A 23,037-nucleotide genomic window follows, 5' to 3' on the forward strand; every position below is an offset into this window, starting at 1 on the left:
TTGTTAAGTGCGGAATGTAATGCCTTGAAATTGTGAACAGCTCAGAGGTGGGGGGAGGTTTGCAGCTGGGGAATGTGGTTGGTTTGCTGGCAGTTCACCAGCCCGTGCACGTCCCATTGGGGCCCCAAGACATCGTGGTTGTGTGGAAAAGTCTCTATGTATTTTGCGTCTCAACTCTATTCCCTGTGTACTTCTCGCTCTGTGTAAACCAGGTAGTTTTTGGTGGGGCGGTGGGGGGGGGTTTGGGTTGGGGAGGGAGTGGGTAGGTTTTGTTGTCTCCCTTATCGTGTGTTGCTTTTGACGATTGTCTGTTGTAGACTAATGGATGTATTGTTTGAGGAAATGTGGCGGGCTTGAGTGAGGACTCCTGCAGCCATTTGAAAGCCCCTGACGACTTGAGACCACTCCTGCAGCTGACCAGCACCAACTCCAGTGAAGCCCTGCTCCACTGTACTGATCTCAAGAAGATCCTAGTCGGTGCTTCAACCCCTGGACTGGTGGGAACACCCAGTCACGACCCCTGTTCGAGAGTCCATCCCTTCTAAGCCTTCGATTGTGCCCCCGTACCAAACAGTTGACTGACCAGCTTCCTTCGGATGTGGCGCCATAACAAACAGTTGACTGTCCAGCTGTCCCTTGGGCTACCTCGCTGCAGCCGTGGCCATTCCAGATGAACCATTGGAACTTTGAGGATCTGCAACTTTTGTAACATGATGCCTGCTCCTGCATTTTCAACCTTCTTGCATCTGTGCGGGGCCTACTTCTTTGTTAGTCCATTGAAGTTCGCCTGCCGCAGCTTGATCATGTTGACTCCTATTGCAACTCATCTTCATCGCTTCCTACCCAGTAGAAGTGTTCATCTTTTCTATGTTTGTGTTTTCTGCTGGAAGCTGCATGGTACCGTTTCCTCAACTGCGACCGACTGAAACAAAATCCCACATCCGAAAGTGACCATTGCGCCCTCCACCTCAGGCCTCCCTGGACTGTGGTAAGCACAGAAGACTGTGTGCCCTAATGGAGCCTGGAATGTCTACAGTAGTCTCGCTGGAGAAATCCGAGTAAGGGGGTAAGTTACCATACCTATTTCTGGCCCCTTCTGTTCTCCTTAGGGTTACATTAGTATAAAGTCCGGCCCCTAAATCACTCCTTTTTACCGACTGGTCAATGAAGGCCTGGTCAAGGATCCCTTTCTAGGCAAATCCTAGTGACTGGGATTCAATGAATTTGCTTGCCTGCACTTGAACCTTTTTACTCTTGTAACCGTAACCACTGGCATCAGCAATCGCTTAATAAACCTATCTTTGAAGTACAACTTTGGAACTGGGGACACACCATTTTGTGGTTGAACCTTTTAAGAGGTAGAGAAGCTGTTCTATGTTTACTCTGTTTTGTCTTTACTACTGTTATTGCATCTCAGTACTTACCTATATTTCATTGGTTATTGAATAATATGCTTTCGTATATCTTCTAAGGCTGAATGTATATATCTGTTTCATATTGATGGTGTCACAACATTTGACTAGCAGTTTTTACTTGTTTAACAGTCAAGAGGGTCAGTTATACCACAAAGGGACCCGAGACCCAGAGACCCATTTGGTTGGGGAATGGTGGGGTCAGGAGATATCTAATCCAGGCGAAGCACAGGCTGGGAAATGTAATGTGGAACTCCAGGACGGGCACAAAAGAGTCGGAACGCAGCCTTTCTGCGAAGTAGCAGAGACGCCGATGTTCGACTCTGGCGGCCGTCTGAAAGACATGGAACCTCCGGGCAGACACACGAGAGTCAGAACGCCGCACTCATGCGAATTAGAAGAGACGCCGACGTTCGACTCTGACAGCCGACAGAGAAGTCAAGGAACCGCGAGCAGGGAGAGGCGGGGCTGCCGCGGCATGGGGAACCTGCGGGTACTCGGCAGTTGTAACCAACATGTGAGCCGCGGAGCCGCGGATTATGAAAGACAGCGTTGTGACAACATAATAGGGCAGGCCAAAAAACACAAAATTCCCAGAGACACACAAAAATCCTTCCAGGGAGGAACTGAGAACTTACCTGGTCAGAGATGACTGGGACAGGGAGCGGGTGGAGGTCGAGGTCGAAGACAGCTTGCAATGCCTCAAGGGAAATGGAGGCGGGGCTTGGGAGAGTTTATATAGACTGGAGGAGGAAGTGAACACTCATTGGCCTGTTAAACTCTGCCTATATAAAGACAACGCTGGAAGGCTCTCGCTCTCGCCGGGTGTTAATTCTTGGTTTTGTTGTAGATCGAACAAGACAGGACATCAGGAGCTGCTGAAGGCTGGTGGGCGTATGAGGACTAGGAGAAGTCTTGCCAGAAGTCCTTACCACATTCCCTGCAAGGATCAGAGAAGAAACCCAGCATAAGCACAGAGAAAGGACATTGCAGAAAAAATTTGGTTGAAGCTTATTTTCTTTTTATCCTTTTTGAAATAAGTCTGAATAAAGACCATTTTTAATTTCCATCAAGCTGCCTGGCTGTCACATTGTCACAAAATTTGGTGTTAGAAGTGGGATCCTGAAACACGGTATGGAGAGTATCATCAAGGCCTTAGCAGAAGGTCAGCAACAGCTTCAGCAACTGGTGCAGGTGCAGGGACATCAAGCCCAGGCAGATCGACAAGCCATACAACAAGCCCTACAGTTGCAAGCTCCCTCCCAGGATGCCCTGAAGAAAGTGACAGAAGCTGTGGTCGTTCATAGAGGCATGACGCCGGCCCCTTCCAACATTCTACAGAAATTCCAGGCTGGGAGGATCCAGGTTATTTCTTTACGAACTTCGAAAGGGTGGCTAGAAACTCCCAGTGGCCGGTGGAGAAATGGGGGCACTTCATAGCTCCTTTGCTAACAGGCTCAATGCAAGGGGCTTACCAGGCGGCAAACCCCAACGGAGACACAAGTTGCGCGGACATAAAAAGAACCATCCTAGAAAGGATGGGGGTGGTTGAGGAGGCATATCGTCAGAAACTACGGGAAACCAAACTCTGCAGTGGGGAATCTCCGAGGGAACTGTACTATCGGGTACAAGATTTAACCGAAAAATGGTTAAAACCAGCCAATTGCACCACACCTGAAATCATGGACAAAGTGAAGTTAGAGCAGTTTCTGGATGCACTTCCAAGCAATATGCAACGATGAGTCCAACAACACCATCGACCCACTCTCACTGAAGCCATAGACATTGCCACAGCATTCCAAAAAGCAGGTGGAGTCAGGATAAATCCTGTGGAAGGAGGAAACAAACTATTACTTCCTCGAACCACGAATTTGGGAGATGTAAAGCCAACCAAGGTAGATCCCAGAGGTTCGACGTGGCCTATCACCAGCAGGCAACCCCAGTGTTATGATTGTGGGGAGTGGGGACATATCGCCCGATTTTGCCCAAGGAAGAACAAACCAGAACCTATGGAGATTGGTTGTATACAAAACCGGGAGTTTAGAAGGAGAAAAGAGCCCTATACAGTGGAAGTTCGAGTGGCCAGTGTACCCCGACAAGGCCTGGTCGACAGTGGAAGCGAGCAAACCGCCATCAGACCAGAAGTAAGTGTCTTGGGGGGAAAAAAAGGGAAGCAAAATATTTCGGTGAAATGTGTGCATGTGGATATAAAATCCTACCCTTCCAAAGAAGTAAACCTAGAGGTTAACAGGGTTCACACACCAATGGAGGTAGCCATCATGCCTCGTATACCTGCTCCTGTGTTAATAGGGACTGACCTGCCCAACTTTGATGACTGTGTTAGAGAAAAGGAATGGTTAAGAAGGACTCCTTTCTCAGAAACTGATATTGAGGAGAATACCAAGGAAAACCAGAAGAGAGGTGAGGGAAGAGAAACGAAGATGGGTGGAGAGTTTCAGTGGACTCGTAGATTGGATTCCTGAAGATAAGAATCTCTTTTAGAAGCGAAACACTAACTGACCCATCTTTAAGGCATGTCCTCGAACAAGCAATGAAATACCCAGAAAGTACAAGCAGTTATCCGAGGTTTAAAGTACAGCAGGGACTTCTATACCGGGTGTTATGCTTAAACTATGATTTGTCCCAAGTATTCACAGGGAAGAAACATAAGACCACTTACCTGGGCTTGAGATATGAAAGAGACTGGAGTCAGAAGTAGCCTGGTGTTCCTGAGAGCTCTGTGTAGTCCCTTGAAGAGAGTAGGAATTCCCCTGAGTTCCCCTCGATGGGCCGGCTCTATGCTTGCCCGTCGAGAAGCTCTGAGGGAAACCCTTGTGGGGAATAAAACCCTTGGATGAGCTGCTAGTGTACGTTGTCTTCCTGAGTTGACCAGGCGTAGGAGGCTGGTCTACTTATTCTTCGGGCTGGTTTAAAGGTTTGGCCTCAGAACTGAACTGTAGCAAGTAGATAAGAAAGTAAATAAAGTTAATCCTGGTAAGCCTGCCGGAGTAGAAAGAATCCTAAGCTAAGACTCTTGGGTCTTACCATGCGTGAGCATGAAGAATGCTGAATGATAGGGAATCTCCCTTGGGTTTAGCAGAAGGTAAAATTGTACTGAAGAAACAGAAAGAGAGGATAAGTAGTAGAAAGTTAGACTCAACTCTAAGATGGGGGTATTAGCATTGGCCAAGGGGAAAGCCTACCCTTTTACTTTCAAGCCTTTTTGAGCCAGCCTGGAAGGATGAGATGGTTTGCTTGAGAAGTTCCAGAGAAGAGATCTAGCTGTAATGAAAAATTCTCTGTAAATAGCGGGCCTCCGACAACTGCGAGATTGCCGTGAAGAATAGATAGTTGATAGTTAATTATCTAGAAGTTCCCTGGAGAGGAGCGCAAACTGTGCTTTCAAAGCACGGGCTTACTCATGCACTGACGTAGTTTGCCCAGATTTGGCTTCGGGAATGAACATGAAAGGTACCCAGCTGATTCCTATGAAGTAAGAAAGGAACTTGTGAGTAAGGCGCAAGAAATGAATAGAGGGATATTTCACAGTCCTAACAAAAGGAATTTACGAAGCGTCTGCTGGCTCCTACGAGAGTAGCAACGCGTCTTCCTCCTGGAGTTGCCGGGCAATAAGAGAGTAAACAAGAAGTGATCACAGAGGTTTGCGAAGCTTCCTGGGAATAAACCACTATCCTGTGTAGTATGATTGGGTTAGGTGCCGAGGCGGCAGCCATCTTGGAATCAGGAACAACTAGGCTGCACCGTAGGTTGTTTCTAAGTGCAGAAGCGATGGCCATGTTGGAAGTAGGCCGAAATGTGAAATTCGTATTGGTGATCATCACACCGGGTTACCAAAAAGGCTGATGAACAGGAGATGGAGCAACTTCTGGTACCTCTGAGTTTCAGAAAGTCTATACTGGGGATGGCTCATGATGACCAGATGGGCGGTCACATGGCCAGAGAGAAAACCCTAGAGAAAATCTTGAAGCGGTTTTACTGACCAGGGGTCTATAGGGAAGTGGCAAAGTACTGTGATGAATGCTCCACATGCCAAAAATCAAACCCAAACAAACCGAGACGTGCCCCATTAGTACCTATGCCATTAATCAAAGAACCATTTTTTAGGATTGGCATGGAATAGTAGGTCATGGATACCAATATCTATTAGTAGTGGTGGACTAGGCTACAAGATATCCAGGAGCTTTTCCTATGAGAGGAACAAGTACCACCCAAGTATGCAACCAATTGATTCCATTCTTTGCGAGGGTAGGAATACCATCAGAAATAGTAACGGATCAAGGTCGAAATTTTGTATCAGGAGTGATGAGAAGAGTATGTCAACAGCTTCAAATAAAGCAAATCCGTACGTCTATCTACCATCCACAAACCGATGGTTTAGTAGAGCGCTATAACAAGACCATTAAGCTAATGCTTAAGAAGGTAACGGCACCTACCGGAAAGAATTGGGACAGAGCAGTACCTTGGGTCCTAATGGTATTAAGGGATACTCCACAATCTTCGACAGGTTTCTCACCCTTTGAATTATTGTTTGGACACCAACCGAAAACAATACTGGGTATTGCCAAAGACGAGTGGGAAGGTCAAGAGGATCCTGCCACCCTAACAGACTATGTGATCGAACTCCAGGATAATTTAACTAGGATGAGGGAGCTGGCACAAACCAACCTGGGAAAAGATCCCAGTTGACCCAAGAAAAATATTACAATCGGAAAACCAGAGTTCGACAGTTTAAAATAGGTGACCAGGTGTTAGTATTATTTCCCACAAGCCAGAACAAAATGTTGGCCCAATGGAGGGGGCCATATAAAATAAAGGCAATATTAGGACCAGTAAATTACTTGGTGGATCAACCCGATCGGAAAGAAAAAACACAGAATTACCACGTAAACTTGCTGAAGGAGTGGAAGACCACAGACAAAGCCATACAGGTAGTCACAAGAATGACCCAGGAACCTGCATTCAATTCAGTTTAGTGGGGAAAACAGAAGAGAAAAGAGAATTGAAGGAACACCTCGAGCCTTTAAGTAATGTGTTTTCCTTCTACCCAGGAAGAACACACTTGGCAGAACACAAAATTAAAACAGAACCAGGACAGACCATAAGGATCCGTCCTTACCGATTGCCTGAGTCAAAAAGAAATGCAGTGCAAGCAGAAGTGGAGGAGATGCTGAGGCTGGGGGTAATTGAACCATCATCTAGCCACTGGTCATCCCCTATTGTTCTGGTCCCAAAACCAGATGGGAGTATACGCTTTTGTATGGACTGCAGACAATTGAATTCCATATTTACATACCAAGCCCACCCCATGCCCCGTATTGATGAACGTATTGAACAGTTAGGCACCGCTAAATACATTAGTACCATTGATCTGACAAAGGGTTATTGGCAGATTCCGTTAAGGACTGAAGAAAAAATCAAAACTGCTTTTTCTATTCCTTGCGGTCTATATCAATTTACAGTACTACCATTTGGTTTACATGGAGCCCCAGCAACTTTTCAATCAGGTTCTCGCTCCTCATAATGGATACAGTGCAGCCTGCCTGGATGACATAGTTGTATACAGTAAAAACTGGAACGATCATCTGAGTCAACTATCATCCGTAATAAAATCATTGCAATCAGCAGGGCTTAACATAAACACAAAGAAAACCCTACTGGCCGCCAATCAGACTCGATACCTGGGATATCTGGTCGGGGACAGGGTTATACGACCCCAGTCGGACAAAATTGAAGCAATAGGGAAACTGCCTATGCCCAGCAATAAGAAACAGGTCAGAGCCTTTTTAGGCTTCATTGGATATTATCGGCGCTTCATCCCTTTGTTTTCTTCCATTGCCAGCCCGTTGACGGATGCTCTCAAATCATCCTACAAAGGCGACCTGCTTAAAGATGAAGAAGCCTGTAAAGCCTTTACGGAGCTAAAACAGTTAATTTCAACACAACAATTGGGACACAATTGGTGTCCCAATTTCCAAGAAAGGTTTTTTGTGTAATCCGACGCATCAGGAATAGGAATGGGGGCCGTACTATCACAAGGTAGTGAAACTGATTTACGACCAGTGGCCTTTATAATTCGTAAGCTCTTACCACATGAGGTGGTGTATTCTACCATTGAAAAAGAGTGTTTAGCTATCAAATGGGCCATTGAGACACTCCGATATTAACTCGCTGGAAGAAAGTTTACAGTTTTTACAGATCATTCTCCCCTCCAATGGTTGGCCACGCACAAGGACTCAAACCAACGAGATTGAGATGGTTCTTGACCCTACAGGAATTTTGTTTTGAAACAGTGCACCGACCTGCGGCTTCCCAATTAGTTCCGGATTACCTGTCCAGAAATCCTCACCAGCCCGATCGGCTGGATGCTTCGGGGGGTGTATGTAACAGTCAAGAGGGTCAGTTATACCACGGAGGGACCAGAGACCCACTTGGTTGGGGAATGGTGGGGTCAGGAGATATCTAATCCAGGCGAAGCACAGACTGGGAAATGTAATGTGGAACTCCAGGACGGGCACAAAAGAGTCGGAACGCAGCCTTTCTGCGAAGTAGCAGAGACGCCGACGTTCGACTCTGACAGCCGACAGAGAAGTCAAGGAACCGCGAGCAGGGAGAGGCGGGGCTGCCGCGGCATGGGGGAACCTGCGGGTACTCGGCAGTTGTAACCAACATGAGAACCGCGGAGCCACGGATTATGAAAGACAGCGTTGTGACAACATAATAGGGCAGGCCAAAAACACGAGATTCCCAGAGACCCACAAAAACCCTTCCAGGGAGGAACTAAGAACTTACCTGGTCAGAGATGACTGGGACAGGGAGCGGGTGGAGGTCGAGGTTGAAGACAGCTTGCAATGCCTCAAGGGAAAAGGGGGCGGGGCTTGGGAGAGTTTATATAGACTGGAGGAGGAAGTGAACACTGATTGGCCTGTTAAACTCTGCCTATATAAAGACAACGCTGGAAGGCGAGAGGGTGTTCATTCTTGGTTTTGTTGTAGATCGAACCAGACAGGACATCAGGAGCTGCTGAAGGCTGGTGGGCGTATGAGGACTAGGAGGAGAAGTCTTGCCAGAAGTCCTTACCACATTCCCTGCAAGGATCAGAGAAGAAACCTAGCATAAGCCCAGAGAAAGGACATTGCAGAAAACATTTGGTTGAAGCTTATTTTCTTTTTATCCTTTTTGAAATAAGTCTGAATAAAGACCATTTTTAATTTCCATCAAGCCGCCTGGCTGTCTCATTGTCACAACTTGCTTAGTGTATTTTAAACGCCTAATATTTTTGTATTACCTGTCTAACTGAAATTATTGGTGTGGTTCTCTGTGAACTCATTGTAGCCCTAGGCCACGCACGCACCCCTCCTGAGTCTAAGCATTGTATCTTTGCTACTGTACTTGACCGAGTTGGCTATACTTCAATGTCTTCCTGTTCACCTTAATAGGTTGGCCTCCCCAAAATCCACCCCAAGGGTTGATTTTGTAAATCGCTAAGTAGAGCCTAGATGGGGTCTCGCTGAGCAAAGTTGTCATTGAACAGGTAGGCAAAAACAAAACTGTCTGGGGACTTGCTGTGAGTGACAGATAAGGAATTTTTTGTGCTTACAGAATGGTATAAAATTAGGCTTCTTTTTTATTTAATGTGGTGCATCTTTCTTCTGGGTGACTCTCGTACATACTCTTTTACCTCAGGTGATTTAAATCTGTCATTTTCTCCTTCAGCCGGACACTGGAAGAACCAGGAGGAGGTGGATATGAATGTTGTAAGGCTGTGTTTCCAGGCATCATACAAAGATCACCATGGACATATACAGCAGTTGCAGCCAGTGCTGTCTGAACCAATCTATGACAAAAGTAAGTGGAGAAGGCTTTGTAGTGCACATTTGCTTGTAAATGTATGGGCCAGGTTATATTAGTTGGACCTTTGCATAGAGTAGGTAGCCACATGCCTTAATGAGTGCTGTGCCTCCCATCTTTTTTTCAATGACTTTTAAATGCGGAAAATCCTTTCTATGCTTAACTTTTTCTGATTGTCTCATTTTCCCCCTTTCAAACTTCAAAGAATCCACAAACACTTCAGAACTGAAAATTTGCCGGATTAATAAGGACATGGGGCAATGTTCAGGCGGGGAAGAAGTGTACCTTCTGTGTGACAAGGTGCAGAAAGGTGAGTAATAGTTATATATTTGATTCCTAAAATGCACCATGGCTTTGAGAGTCAACAGGGGACTGTACTGCAGGAAATAATTATAAATACATAAAACAAACAAATCACAGCTACGCATTTCATGCCCTACCAGGCACTTGATCATGCCGAAAGTAGCCCCAGTGAATTGTAAATAAGTACAAGATTGGTAACACTCTATGGTTCACAACACGGTACATACAATCATGGTTTCAGTGTCAGCCATTTTGGAACAGACTAAAAATTGTTATTTAAATGTAAAAATAGGCAAATGCAGTCAATAAAAAAATTGTGGAGCATGGCATGTATTCTCAGTTTGTAATCAAAGTGATTATGCCTGATGGAATGCACTAAAAGTAAACTGCACACGCATGATTAGATAATTGCGCAATGGAACCCATGTGGGTACAGAAAGTAGGCACAGAGAACCCCATATGGAGATGAATTTGAAAATTAACGTGCCTTGCGTTATACGCACTATAATAAAAACATTAAAAAAAACTGAAGTGCACAGTGCCTATGGTCAAGTACTGGCCAAAAGTGAATGTCATAATAGATGACATGACGGGGAAACAATAAGAAGGGGGGGGCTGGCAAATAAAGAAGATAAAAGGTCCTCGTAGGTTTAGCAGCATATGCATAAAACTATAAAGTATATTAAAACCCAAATGGTAAAATGGCACCAACGGATAAGAAGCTCAGACAACTATATTGACAATGCAAGAAAACCCAAAATAGTACAATCAATGGCAAAGTACAAAATGCATGATAGTGCGCAAAGATCAACTGCCAAGTGCATAAGTATATATGTTGGTTAAAATGCTCGATCATAACAATAGAAAAAGAGTAAATTCCGAAGACCTTGTTAACGAGGTAACATATAAACTGGATGATAAAATCAATGGCAAAGTGCGTAATGCATAATGAACATCATAATAAAGCGGCAGGTGCAGATCATATAATTATTCAATAAATACCAGTGCACAGAGATAAAGTGCCAAATGCATTAGTATATATGTTGGTTAAAATATTACTATTAACTCTAATGGTTGGAAACCAACACAATACAATAAGCCCTTGCTGTCCGAATACAATAAGCCCTTGGTGTGCCCTGGTTAAAATATTACATCAGAGCAACAGAAAAAAGTAAATTCTGTAAGCCTCATAGAGAAGTTAACATATACACTTGATGATGAAATCGGTGGCAAACTGTGCAATGCATAATGTACATTATGATAAAGTGGCAAGTGCATACCACATCTATCCATAGGGCTTGATTCCTGGATATGAAAAATGCATGACAATAATGACTTACCCGGCCGTTTACCCCATATAGTCCTCCCAGAGTACAAATAGACCATACATAATGAATACTAATAGAAACCGGAGGACCTCACTGATCTGTATAGCTCCACAGCCAAAATGTCCAAAATACAAAGTCTAACCAGACTAAATACACAATGAGGTATGAAAAATAGTTAATGAACCAATTCACAATAACAAAACCAAGTGAAGAAAATGTTAACAGAATAAAAGAGAGAAAGCATACAAGGGAAGTTCTTTCGGGTTGGGGAAAAAGAAGAAATATCAGGCAATGCCTTAAGCAAGTCAAAACACCCACCCCCCAAACCAAGTGTAAACCCATGAAAAGAGAAAGGAGAAAAACAGGCTGAACAGAAAATATTTTACAGATTAATTACTCTTGGAAACTCTGGAAATCACTAATTAGTTAGATGCACAATATTAGCCACATAAACAGAAACAAAATAGTAAGGAAATTCAAAATATTTCAACAGATATGGAGAAAAAAGCAAATAACACAAGATGTCCAAACGTCAAAAGATCAAAACGTCAAAAATTCAGAACCATCAAAACAGACAGCCAAGTCTCATAGGTAATGAAGTCACACTCCTATAAATGTGTAAAGTTCCTTGTCAGTGTTATGGCCCAGGGGAACCTCTGTTTAAAAATCAATTATAAGTCTAGTTTCAAATTATCTTAACTTCAGTATTCTTTTCCCTCCACAAGGATGTTTGGCAATATGAGCCACTCCAAAGAATTAAAAACCTTGTATCTGACCATTGTGAAATTCATAGAAATGTTTTGCAATGGGATATGCCAAATCCTTATTCTTTATGGCCTGCACATGTTGGAAGATTCTAAGTTTGAGTTTATTAGCAGTGCAGCCCACATTCCATTTATGGCAGGGACAACTCAAAACATAAACGACAAAGTCTGTATTGCAATTAATGTGCCCATTGGTGGAGAAGTCATGCCCTGTGATAGGATGAGGAAATGAGGATTGGGCCATCGCATAATCGCATGAATTTGGTATATTTAGTAAATCACACCGAATTTTTCAACAACCAATTGGGACATTTATTAGGAGCAAGAAAACTGGAATTCAATTTGTCCTGGAGTGAATGGGCTCTGTGAAAGGTAAGGCATGGGTGGGGTGGAAGAACTGTACCTAAATCCTTATTGGCCCGTACAACATGCCAATGCTTATTGATAATGTTGCGAATCTTGCTGGACACTTGGCCCTTTGGTCAAAATGAGGCGAGTTGGATTATCTTGGCTAGGAGAGACCGTATTGAGGACATCGGGAGAGAATCACGATCCAAATTGCGTGCTTTCCTAAAAGCATTCTCAATCAGTTTCCTTGAATGTCCCCTAGCTGCAAAGCATTTGCCAACATTGGCCTACTGTGAATCAAAATCCCCTTTCCTAGAACAATTCCGTCGAAATCTCACAAACTCGACATAAGGTATACTGTTGACACATGACCTTGGATGATTGCTGGTGGCCAACAAAGGGAGATTGGAACTGGTGGGTTTACAAAACACTGTAGTGATCAACACTCTCATGGACTTGGTGACCATTACATTGAGGAAGACCAGTTCGGTGAGGCTATGACTTTCAGTGAAATGTAAATTGAAATCATTTTGGTTTAAGATCTTAACAAAATCAAGCCACTCCAATCAAATCTTTTCACAAAAGTGTAGACACGCCCTGTATCATAATAAATTTTGTCCCTCGAAAATGTGCGTTTTTTTTCTCTGTTGGAGCGCCTCTTCATGAGCTGTAAGTGTGGTTTAAATAATGGCTGCAATTTTTTCTGTGTTTCCGTAGTTTGTACATTAATGAGTTTCAATTCAATTTCCTCAATTTGTTTTAAAGTCTTGTCCTCGTCTGATTTTGCAAATTTGACCAGGGAAGTAAGGAGTCTGGCTGATCATTCATTTGTCACTTGACCCCATTCTTCAAGCATGTATATACATCAGTTCATAACCTTTGTTAAAGGAACCTTGTGGTTAAGTTGCAGTAACAAAAACCTATGACATTTAGTGAAAACACACTATAAAGGGATGTTATGGTTACAAGTAAAATCAAAAAACCCAAGAAGCTTGCCAGTTATGGTAAGCTGAGTAACCATAACCCGCACCACCACCATGCACTGTTAACAGTAACACCCGGACATCAAAGATGACATCACAAATGATTGAGCATCTTAACCAGAACTACAGGGCCGCTAGTGTAGGTTTTGTCAAGGGGGGGTAATGTTATAGGGAGGAACCCAAAACTTTTGAAATCCTCATAGACCTAAGGGAAAAAAAATGTTTGCTTGTGCTTGCAACCCAAACCGATGGATGGATTTCCACCAAACTTGTGCAAGGAGCGGTGGCTTTGTCCTGGAAGCGTGCCCTTGCAAATTTGGTGTAAATCTGTCCAGTATTTTTTTCCAGAAATTGCCAAAAAGTATGTAAAAAAAAAAAGCGATAACTGCGTCTGGTCCGTGGGCTCACTTTATGATTCGGTGTCCATGGACACTTCTGGACCAGTCAGAGAGCAGTGTGACTGTTGCAGACATCATACGCGCCTGCTGACTTGTCAATTAAAAATGTCAGGTGCATCAAAACATTTGAAACAAACCCAATGTTCGATTTGCAAACTGTGCTGGTAGTCCGCGATCATTGTGGTAAAAAACATAATAAAAAACGCAACATTACACTTGTCAAACTAATGAAACAATTTCTGGGGAGGTAAGGGGTGATGAGGATGGGATGGGATGTGGCCATAAAAAGCCAAAGCTCTTGTGTTCTTTCCTCACCGAAGTACGCAAACATCTCAGATACTCGGGAACATTGCTGGGAAGTGTGTGGATATCCATACTTATTTCTGCATTATAGGGTCGGTGAAGAGCAGTTTTTGAATGGCTTATAACTTTGGCGCCATTCAATGAAACTGCCGCAATTTTGATATATAATTTTAGACCCATCTCCGAATGCTTCAGCGAAGTTTAGTGCTGTTTCGACAAGAGGGGGCAAAATTAGATAGGGGGGTCCCAAAATGTATGAACGACCTATACATTTGGTGCCATTTAACGTAACTGCGTACTAGTTTGCAAAAATATTTTAGACCCTGCTTTGAATGTTTGGTGGGATTTTGTCAAGTGGGGGCAAAATTAGTGGGGGAGGTCTCAACATTTTTAGATGGCTTATAACTTTGGTGCCGTTTGGCCAGTCTAAACAGGTTTGTAATAAGATTATAGACCCAACCTTGTATGTTTGTGCAAAGTTTGAATGGGTTTTGTCAAGTAGGGGCCAAGTTATTTCACTGTTTTTTACAAACACTTTGATGCTTTTTAATCTGCTTAGAATCACATGCTGTGCATATAGTCTGACATCCAGTGGTAACCGCAGAGTATTGCATCTTGTCTTTCGAGAATCGAACGGGGACGTCGACATGGGCGTGCCTGTAACACTATCCCTAACGTGACGTGTAGTGTACTAAAAATCCTGCACGCATAGAGGTCCCTCCGATTTGTATTTTTTATGCTATGAGGGAGCCCAAAGACTATCGTGAGTGAGTACATAAAAGAGAGAAAGTAGTAAGACGTCTATGTTCCTTCCACCCTACCGGGGAGGAAGGGTGGGCGCATGTGACTCTAAGCAGATACAATCATCAGAAATTCTATTACAGTGAGTAATGCATGTCTTCTGATGCTTGTTAATCTGCGTAGAATCACATGCTGTGCATAGACTAGCGAGCAGTACCCAGAGTTGGAGGTTGGTTGTGAGAAGGAACAGCGGCGAAAAGATGTCTTAATAGTGCTTGTCCCACCTGAGAATCAGATCTAGAATGAGTGTCTAGGCAATAGTGTTTTGTAAAGGTGTGTACAGAACTCCAAGTTTCTGCTTTGGAAATGGACTCTAGGGGAACATTTGCAACGAAAGCTATGGAAGCCCCCAGTGCCTCGAGTAGAATGTGCTTTAGGCTTGAAGGGCAGTTCCATTTTTAGCAAGAGTGTAACATAGTGTGATGCATTTGACAATTCACCTTGAGATGGCCGATTTAGAGACAGGATCCCCTTCTCTACCAGCTGCCACTGAAAGAAAAAAAAAATTGATTTGTTTTTCTCAGTGGTCTAGTTCTTGGCAGGTAAAACATGACCGCCCTGCGCACATCTAATGTGTGTCGGCTTCTTTTGGCCACGTTAGTGGGAATCTGGAAGAAAGTAGCAAGTTCTGTTGATTGGTTCACATGGAACTTTGGAATAAATGTAGGTGCAAATCGAGGGTGAGTGCGCAGAACCACCTTATCTCTGTGAATTGTAACGAAAGGGTCTAGAACTGAAAGGGTCTTTAGTTTACAAACTCTTCCTTTTAGAAGTGATAGCCACTAAAAAGGCTGTTTTATAGGTAAGATCTTTGAGACTTGCCTTATGCATAGGCTCAAAAGGAGACCCCATAACTCTAATCAAAACCATTTAGGTCCCATCCTGGAGTCCGGTTAGAAATGGGGGGGGGGGTGAATCATTTTAACCCCTTCCATGAAAGCCTTAATAACTGGTATTTTCCACCACAACACTTCCTGTTGTGAAGTAGTGTAGGCTGAGAGAAGCAGCTAAGTGAACCTTTAGGGAATTAAAAGCCAGGCCTGAGTCTAGTAGGTGAGTCAGGTACAATACAATGTGAGTAGGAGAGCAGTCAATAGGATTGACGCTCTGGGAATTGCACCAGATAACAAACCGTTTCCATTGACTGGAGTAGCAGTATCTGGTGTTCGGTTTTCTCGCCTCCTTAAGTATGTCCATGCATCTCTGATGGAGCTGTAGGTGCCCAAACTCTATGACCTCAGGAGCCAAGCCGCCAAGTTCAGGGTTTGCAGGCATTGGTGAAGAGTCTCCCCCTCGTCTTGAGATAACATGTTGTAAGGGCAAGGCAGTTTGATTGGCGGAGATAGGGACATCTCTATCAGATGGGAGAACCAGGGTTAGCAGGCCCACACGGGGTCCACCAGTATCATGGTGACTGATTCCTGGTGCATTTTGTCCACTGTCTTGTTGAGTAGTGGAGTCGAGGGGTGGGGGGCGCGGGATTAGATCTGTAAACAAATTTCCCTGACCATGTTATCCAGAGACCGTTCCCCTTGGATCGGTTCTGGGGGTACCTGGAGGCGTAATCTTGGCAGTGAGAGTTCTCCAGAGTTGCAAACAGGTCGATCTCTGGGAAACGCCATTGTGCGAAAACGTTGGAGACAGTGTCTTCGTGTAGTCACCATTCATACTCTACGGGCAGTGGGAAGTCTCTGCTGAGCACATCCGCTAGAAGATTGAGTTCCCCTGGAACGTGTTGAGACAACAGGAACATCCTGTGTTTGAGAGCCCATATCCAAATGTTCTGGGGCAGCTTGGATAGCCCTGGAGAGTGTGTGCCCCCTTGATTGTTCAAGTAGTACATTGCTATGGATTGGGTGAAGTGAAAGTTTCGTTGTATCTCAGATTGTGGCTTAAACTGGCTAACTTTATTACCATTCTGTGAGACCATTGCTCACTTTATACGTCCAGATATTATTGTGCATTGTGGAGTCCATAGTTTGGGCTATGTGACTGCAGGATCTTTGGAGTGTGCCATGAAGGATATATTCAAAAGCCTAATGGAACTTTTTCCAGCTGTGAAGATTATTTTCTCTGAACTGAATTAGACAAATATGGAGAAGGCCAAACTTTTTTTTACTAGTTGTAGTAAATAATAAAACAAAACATTAGAAACCGTTTTGTGAAAGTTAGAAAAAATTATTCTGTAGAACATTTGTGTTAGTTCAAAATATAGACTCCCGCCCCCCCACCCCCCCCAAATAATTTTTTTTAAGTTTCTTTAAGGGGCCACCATTTTTGAAAGAAAAACAAGTTAATTTATTTTAATTCCCCCACCCCACACCTGGAACTTTCCAGGTGTCCACAGACCTTTGTATTGTGCAGACTGGAAAGGAACCTACGATTTTTATTTTTAGTACTGTTTTTTTTTTAACTGTGAAAGGTGGGTCCGAAAGGAACTTTTTTTGTCTTTCTGGATTTTATAATTTTTGGGTGTTTTGTTTGTTTTGTAGGAGAGGCGATGAGGTAAGGTGGGGGAGGGAGCGGACATCAAGCACAGATACAGAGGGGCAGGTGGACAGGGGGAAGATGTTGGTCGTGCATTGAATCTAAGGTTGGTGGCAGTGTTTCTCTTGCTCCTTGACCGCAACCTCGAAAGCAGTCTGAAACTGCCCCCCCCCCGCAAAGCGGTGTGTCGCAGTACAAAGTATTGTGACCCTCGAAAGGTAAGGGTCAAGAACATTGTGTATGATCTGCAAGGCAACCAATGGGATCCTCTGCCCCACTGGAGTAGCCTGTGTGGTGTGTAGGGGAAGGCATGGTATCACAAGTATGACACTGACACAATGGATACAATTTGAAAAACCTTTTATTATAGTTTCTGGGGGAAGAAAACTTCTACTCTGCCTTATGACAAAGATGGGAATAGTCTTGACCATCAAACGATAAACAAAACAGTCCTAGTAGTTTATCAAATCAAAATGGCCTATGCGAACAAAACCTAATGCTTATCCTATCTCTTGTACAAACAGTGTATAATGGCGAAACGTATGCAAAGGAAAAATCAGTGTTCAAATTAATAAACGTAGCTAAATCAGCTCTTCTCCCCACGTTAGACCTACAGAGTAAGGCGGTCATTGTAGGCAGGATGACACACTCCGGCTCGGGTTTTCAGTATAGTAAATAATTCCAAAACATTGATCGAGGCCCGCCTGGCCTTCCACGTTAGTCTCTTGTTCAGACCTCCAAATACTGTTTCAAAACGATGTTCACGTAGATCCCCCTCTGTCAGGCTCAGACCTCTTCAGCACAAGGTTCAACAAAACCTGCAAAGGGGCTCCTTTCCCCAAGCTTATTTCACTTTGGGTCTCCCTCCGCTGGGCTCAGACCTCTTTCGAGTGTCGGAAGACTTTCAAATGTGCATGGCTTTCTTTATAGACCTCCACAGGACCACGTTGACTTATACGTCAAGATTCAACTTCCACTCTCCCCTTCTCTAGGAGGTAGGTCTACTTACTTTGCTTTTGTACTTCATTTGCTTTATCGTTACAAACCATGCACCTTTCACCGAGACTTTCGAGTGGGCTACTTTCTTTCGCCGGACCACGCCATTACTCAGTTTTGCTGATTCCACAGCTGTCTTTTTACTTGAAAGTTCATTCACAGGTCTGCCTTCCTTTCCGTCTCATCCACACGCATGCAGCCTTCACTTGCAATGTTATCTTGCCACTTCAAACTTTCTTTAACACACACCAGTCTCTTGGGTCACTTGCCAACTCACCAGCTGTGTGTGTTTCTTGGTTTTATGATTTCCAATTCACGAGTCAAGGTTACTACCACAGGCTTGGCTTCGCCTCCCATCTCTGCCGTTCTCCCGTTAGGGTCTCTGGCGTCCTTGAAACACAATGCAGTCTTCACTTGCAGGACCTGGCCTTCTCCATGTGTCTTTCGCGGCCTGTAGGAGGCAACGACCTCCAGTGCTGAATTCTTGGGGTTTTCGACCCGCTGCTCTTGTCCCTTGGTCCGTCGATCTGCTCCAGTAGGTTTGCCTTTTCCCCATAAATCCTGCTCGTTCTCATGTTCCACTTTGCTCAGAGCGTGTCTTTAGGTGTTGCCTTTTGTCTATGTGAGGAAAGCTAATGGGTATCAGGTGTAGACACTTTAAGTCAAGTGCCTGACCCGATTAACGGAATATGTCCAGTACAATGTATGAGAGTTAGTCTTGTTACTCCCTCATCCTCTTCCTTGGCCCAGTGTTTGTGTAAAAAAGGAGAGAGGGGCGGGGTTCGGACCTCGGAGAATCCTCCACAATAGGATGGGGGTGACCAAAAAAAGAGGGAATACGGCGTCTCGCCATCGGCTGCCCCAAACCCCAAGACCCCTCACCCAGGTGATCCACCCACACTGATCATCCTCCAGGAACTGGTGCGAAAAGCGATGGCCGCTTCCTGGCCACCTAGATGACAAGTCCCCGAGGACTAGCGGGTGAGACACCCTTCCGTTTCTCATAGGTAGCAGGAGCGGTTGAGGAAGATAGGGTAGAGGAAGATAATCTACTTCTCCCTGAGAAAGAAAGTCTTTCTCAGAACACCCGGGTAGTTCGAGCAAGTGTGGCGTTGCATGAAGGTGGTCCCAAAAGAGTACTGCCTAGGTTGTCTGTGACCGAGTACGACCCCGCACTCAATGCATTCAACCGTGACAGCCTGAGCTTTTGGTACACCCCTAATGGTCTTAAAGAACCGCCACACCCATGACTGTTTCTGGGTGCTAGAGGTAGGAACTTCCTCTACCTCATATTCCTGTTTCTCGTCATCCTCGTCTTCATCATCATGCCTGTTCCCCTGTCCAGGCCCTCCACGTGGTGGTAGCCCCTGGGAAGGTGGGATGGCCATGACAGGTGCCAATTTTGAACTCCTTGAAGTAGCTGTTAAAATATGTCCTCTCCTGGTGTACCCGATTGAGAATGACTAAAGGTAATGGATGGGTCCCTTCAGAGGAACTGTCCGCGGACTGCGTAATGGTTCGTGGACTACCGTGCTGAAAAAAGGCCTTGTAAAGAGTTGACAGATCAGCAAGGAATGTGTCTAGGAGCTCTTCAAGGGTAAACTTTCAAGTTGAAATACCCTAGATTGGGCGAAAATGCAGTTTCAAACTGTCCGCGGTGCCAGAGACTGTCTGCGGACACGCTGTCATGCTGCGCGGCAGCAGTCACATGTTGACGTCTGGGGGCATTTGTGGCAATGGCGGGAGTCCACAGACCGGGTCGAGCAGGAGACACAGGGCGCATGCGAATGGATATCCGCAAACAAGTGCGTTGTCTGCTGAGTAATTAAAAGTGCGTCTTGCGAGACCGGACAGGGTGCGATCTCCGCGGATGCCCCATTGCGTAAATGGACCCTCCAAACAGTCGTGCTGTCAGCAGACAATTAATTGGGGTTTTAAAGAAAAAAAATCAGAATTTATTACACAATAAAATACAAGATATTTATAGTAGAAAAAATAAATGTATTTATAAAAGGTTGGGGTATTAGAATAGGAAACATAAATGGGAGAGTTTGGAATTTCAATAGTCATCTGGTGAGGGGGGGAGGGACAGAAGTTTCATCAAAGCGTCTTTGATTTATGTTTTGTGAATTTGATTGGGGTTATTGCTTGGGAAAGGGAGATGGGTACAAGTAGGACAGTGATAATCAACATTTCTAATATGATTTTAAAAATGATTTTAAAGTTCTTTAACGTCATTACTAAGTGCACCCAATTTTGAAGACAAGATCATTATTTCATTCTGTACAGTTGGGTTTTGGGATTGTTCTGATTGTTGGGAGTATGCATAATTAATCTGTGGTGTAGTTTCTTTATGTAAATTATGTACTGTAAGGAAGGCATGGTATTAATAGTAAGACAGACACAAGTGACCACAGTTTAAGGGTGTTTATTGAACTTCAACAAGGGTGTGATAAACACCCATGTAATCCTAACTCTACAGATGGGAGCAAGCTACGGCCATCAAACAATAATAATGCAGTGCTAGTGGAGTCTCGTCAAAATAAAAGGACCTATACTAAAATAAAAACAAATGCCAATCCTTATCTCTAAATACCGAATAGTGTGGGATAGTGTTCATGAAAAAAGAAAAGTGCTCACAAAAATATGTCGGGATGTCAGTCCGTTGGCCTCCATTCTCCATGTTTTCAGCACGGAACAAGGCGGTTCACTCGAGCATAGCACACTCTCGGGCTTCTTCAGAACAAGGATACAGTTCCATTACCATCATCAGGACCTTCTGTGCCCAAGTCTCTTACATTATCAAAGTCTCTTGATTCAGAGGGCCTGATGTACCGAACCAAACAAAGTTCTGTTCTTACGAGTACTCCAGTCAGGTGATTCACTCTTCACCCTGGATCCCTCTAAGCCGGGCTCAGATCCCTTTTTATACCACAATCGTTACTTTGGATCCCCTTCTCCAATGTTCAGAGAATATTCTTTCTCGGGTGACTCGTGGTTCACCGCGGATCCCCCCTCAGCCGGGCTCAGATTTTTCCTCTTACACAATTAGTCTCCCTCTGACCAATTACAGTTAGTATTAGCTATCGAAGACTTTCGAATGTGCACATGGTTTAGCTTGACCCGTTGTTCCAGGGCCACTTCGATTTCACAATTTACATTTGCCTCCTCAGTTGTATACCTAACGGAGACCTTTGCTTGAGCACCCACGTGGTGCCAGACTACTCTGTATATGGTATCTATCTTGGCTTCAAAAGTTCAGTCATTCCTTTGATCAATTATATTCGTGTCACTCATCACATACGCTTCACACACTGTTCTCTTCAGATTCCTCTATACAATGTTGCTGCTTGCAACCTTGGTTCTAACACATACGAGTCTGCTGTCAGTCTCCCCGACTCACCGGCTGTGCTGACTTAACTGGCGCTGCTCTGTTGTAGGAGCCAGGAACAGTACCACAGCGGCAACCGCTCCACCCCACCTTGGCAATGGACGTGGGAGAGCCCCGGGTAGCTTCGACACACAATACATCTTTTTCTTCAGCTTTAATTCCAGGTCTTATGTTTATTATTCTCGGAGGCTTGTGAAAGCGGTCAAGGGCACTTCCCTCCTTGCAACCCTCTCTGGTCTTGCCGTCTTTCTCCTAGTATTAAACTGCCATCTTGGAACTGCTGCTTCCTCGTGTGCTTTGCCTTGCTCAGAGTGTGCTTTCCTGTTCCGCCTTTTATCCGTGTGGGGAATTGTGATGGAAGCCAGGTGTGTGTAATGATCAGTATACGGCTCCGTTTTCTCTCACAGTGAGCTGTCTGGGAGAAAGTGTCTGTGTCGGGAAAGGGGGGGAGGAGGAGTTCCCAAGTATCCTACCTGGTAGGATAGGGAAAAGGTGTTACAGGGAAGGGGATACCGCGGCTCACTATCTGGTGTCCCACTACCCGAAGACCCCCCATCCAGGTGATCCTCCTGCACTGGTTCACCCCCAGGAACTGGATCCAAAAGCGATGGCTGTGTCCTGGCCACCTGGATGACAGATCCCCAGGGATTAGCAGGTGAGACACCATCTGGTTTCTCACAGTACTATAAGAAAATAAAACATTTTAATGAGCTCTCCATAGATTACATTAATTGTTTATATTGAAAGATGTATTTACCATTCGATATTTCATCTTCACTAATTTCTTCTTCTGGAAAGTTTTCTTCTAGCCACTCAAGTGTGTGTGTCATTTCTGGCAATATAAGAAATGGTGATATTTGCCTATGTCAAGGTATATTGAATGCTAATATCATTGGTTAAGTTGCTTAATTTATAGAAAGAGTACTTTTTGGGCAGCTTCAACTTTGGCGTTGTTCGACGAATGGTCACCAAAGTTTGCAGAGAGGGCATGCTGATTGGATGTTTCAAAACGTGAGGTGCGTCATAATTTTAGAAACTGTAACCATATTGGTATGGAGGATCAGCCTTTGTCCGCAGACAGCGCAGTGAGGAAAATAAGTCTGGAAAATATATTTGGGGATATTTTGTGAATGAAAGAGGGCTTGGAAAGGGTGGGGGAGTGGAAAAAAGTTGATTTAGAGCTATTTTTATAGGTGAAAAAAAGCTCTGTAGGTGCTGCTGTCTGCCAAGAATTTTTATGTCCGTGAACGTTATTTGACGGTGTAGTGTATATACTTTTTATATGGTTTAATTCTATTGTGGTGGTTCTGGCCACACAAACTATAGTAATATGTGTATAGTTATTATAGGTACTATAGGGGGGCGGGGAGTATATAATATCTGTAATATGGTGGATTGATATAATTGAAGTGTATATGGTATTTATGATTGTGGTGCAATCGATCTCTCCTCAGTCTTTGACACGGTCAACCATTCTATCCCCATTAAGTGGCTACATGATAACTTCACCATCACGGACCGGGCACTGGACTGGGTGACCTGTTAGCTCACCAACTGCCCTTTCCAGCTGCAACTGGGCTGTTTCTCCACCACCTCACTCTCTACATACAGCGTCCCCCAGGGTTCTTCTATCTTGACCTGCTTAGGCACATCC

The 23,037-nt window shown here is 44.4% G+C and overlaps 1 protein-coding gene across 2 annotated transcripts in view; it reads left to right on the forward strand.

Moving 5' to 3' along the window:
• The window catches only part of RELB (RELB proto-oncogene, NF-kB subunit), a 738,804-nt gene that overhangs the window by 425,394 nt on the left and 290,373 nt on the right, over positions 1 to 23,037 (forward strand). For both annotated transcript variants that reach the window (XM_069644627.1, XM_069644628.1), the window contains 2 exons: positions 9,147 to 9,278; positions 9,487 to 9,591. In XM_069644627.1, coding sequence (XP_069500728.1) covers positions 9,147 to 9,278; positions 9,487 to 9,591 — 237 coding nt within the window. The remainder of the gene's footprint in view (positions 1 to 9,146; positions 9,279 to 9,486; positions 9,592 to 23,037) is intronic.

Source organism: Ambystoma mexicanum, chromosome 2p (genome assembly GCF_040938575.1).
Source record: "Ambystoma mexicanum isolate Mex_15411 chromosome 2p, UKY_AmexF1_1, whole genome shotgun sequence".
NCBI lineage: Eukaryota > Metazoa > Chordata > Amphibia > Caudata > Ambystomatidae > Ambystoma > Ambystoma mexicanum.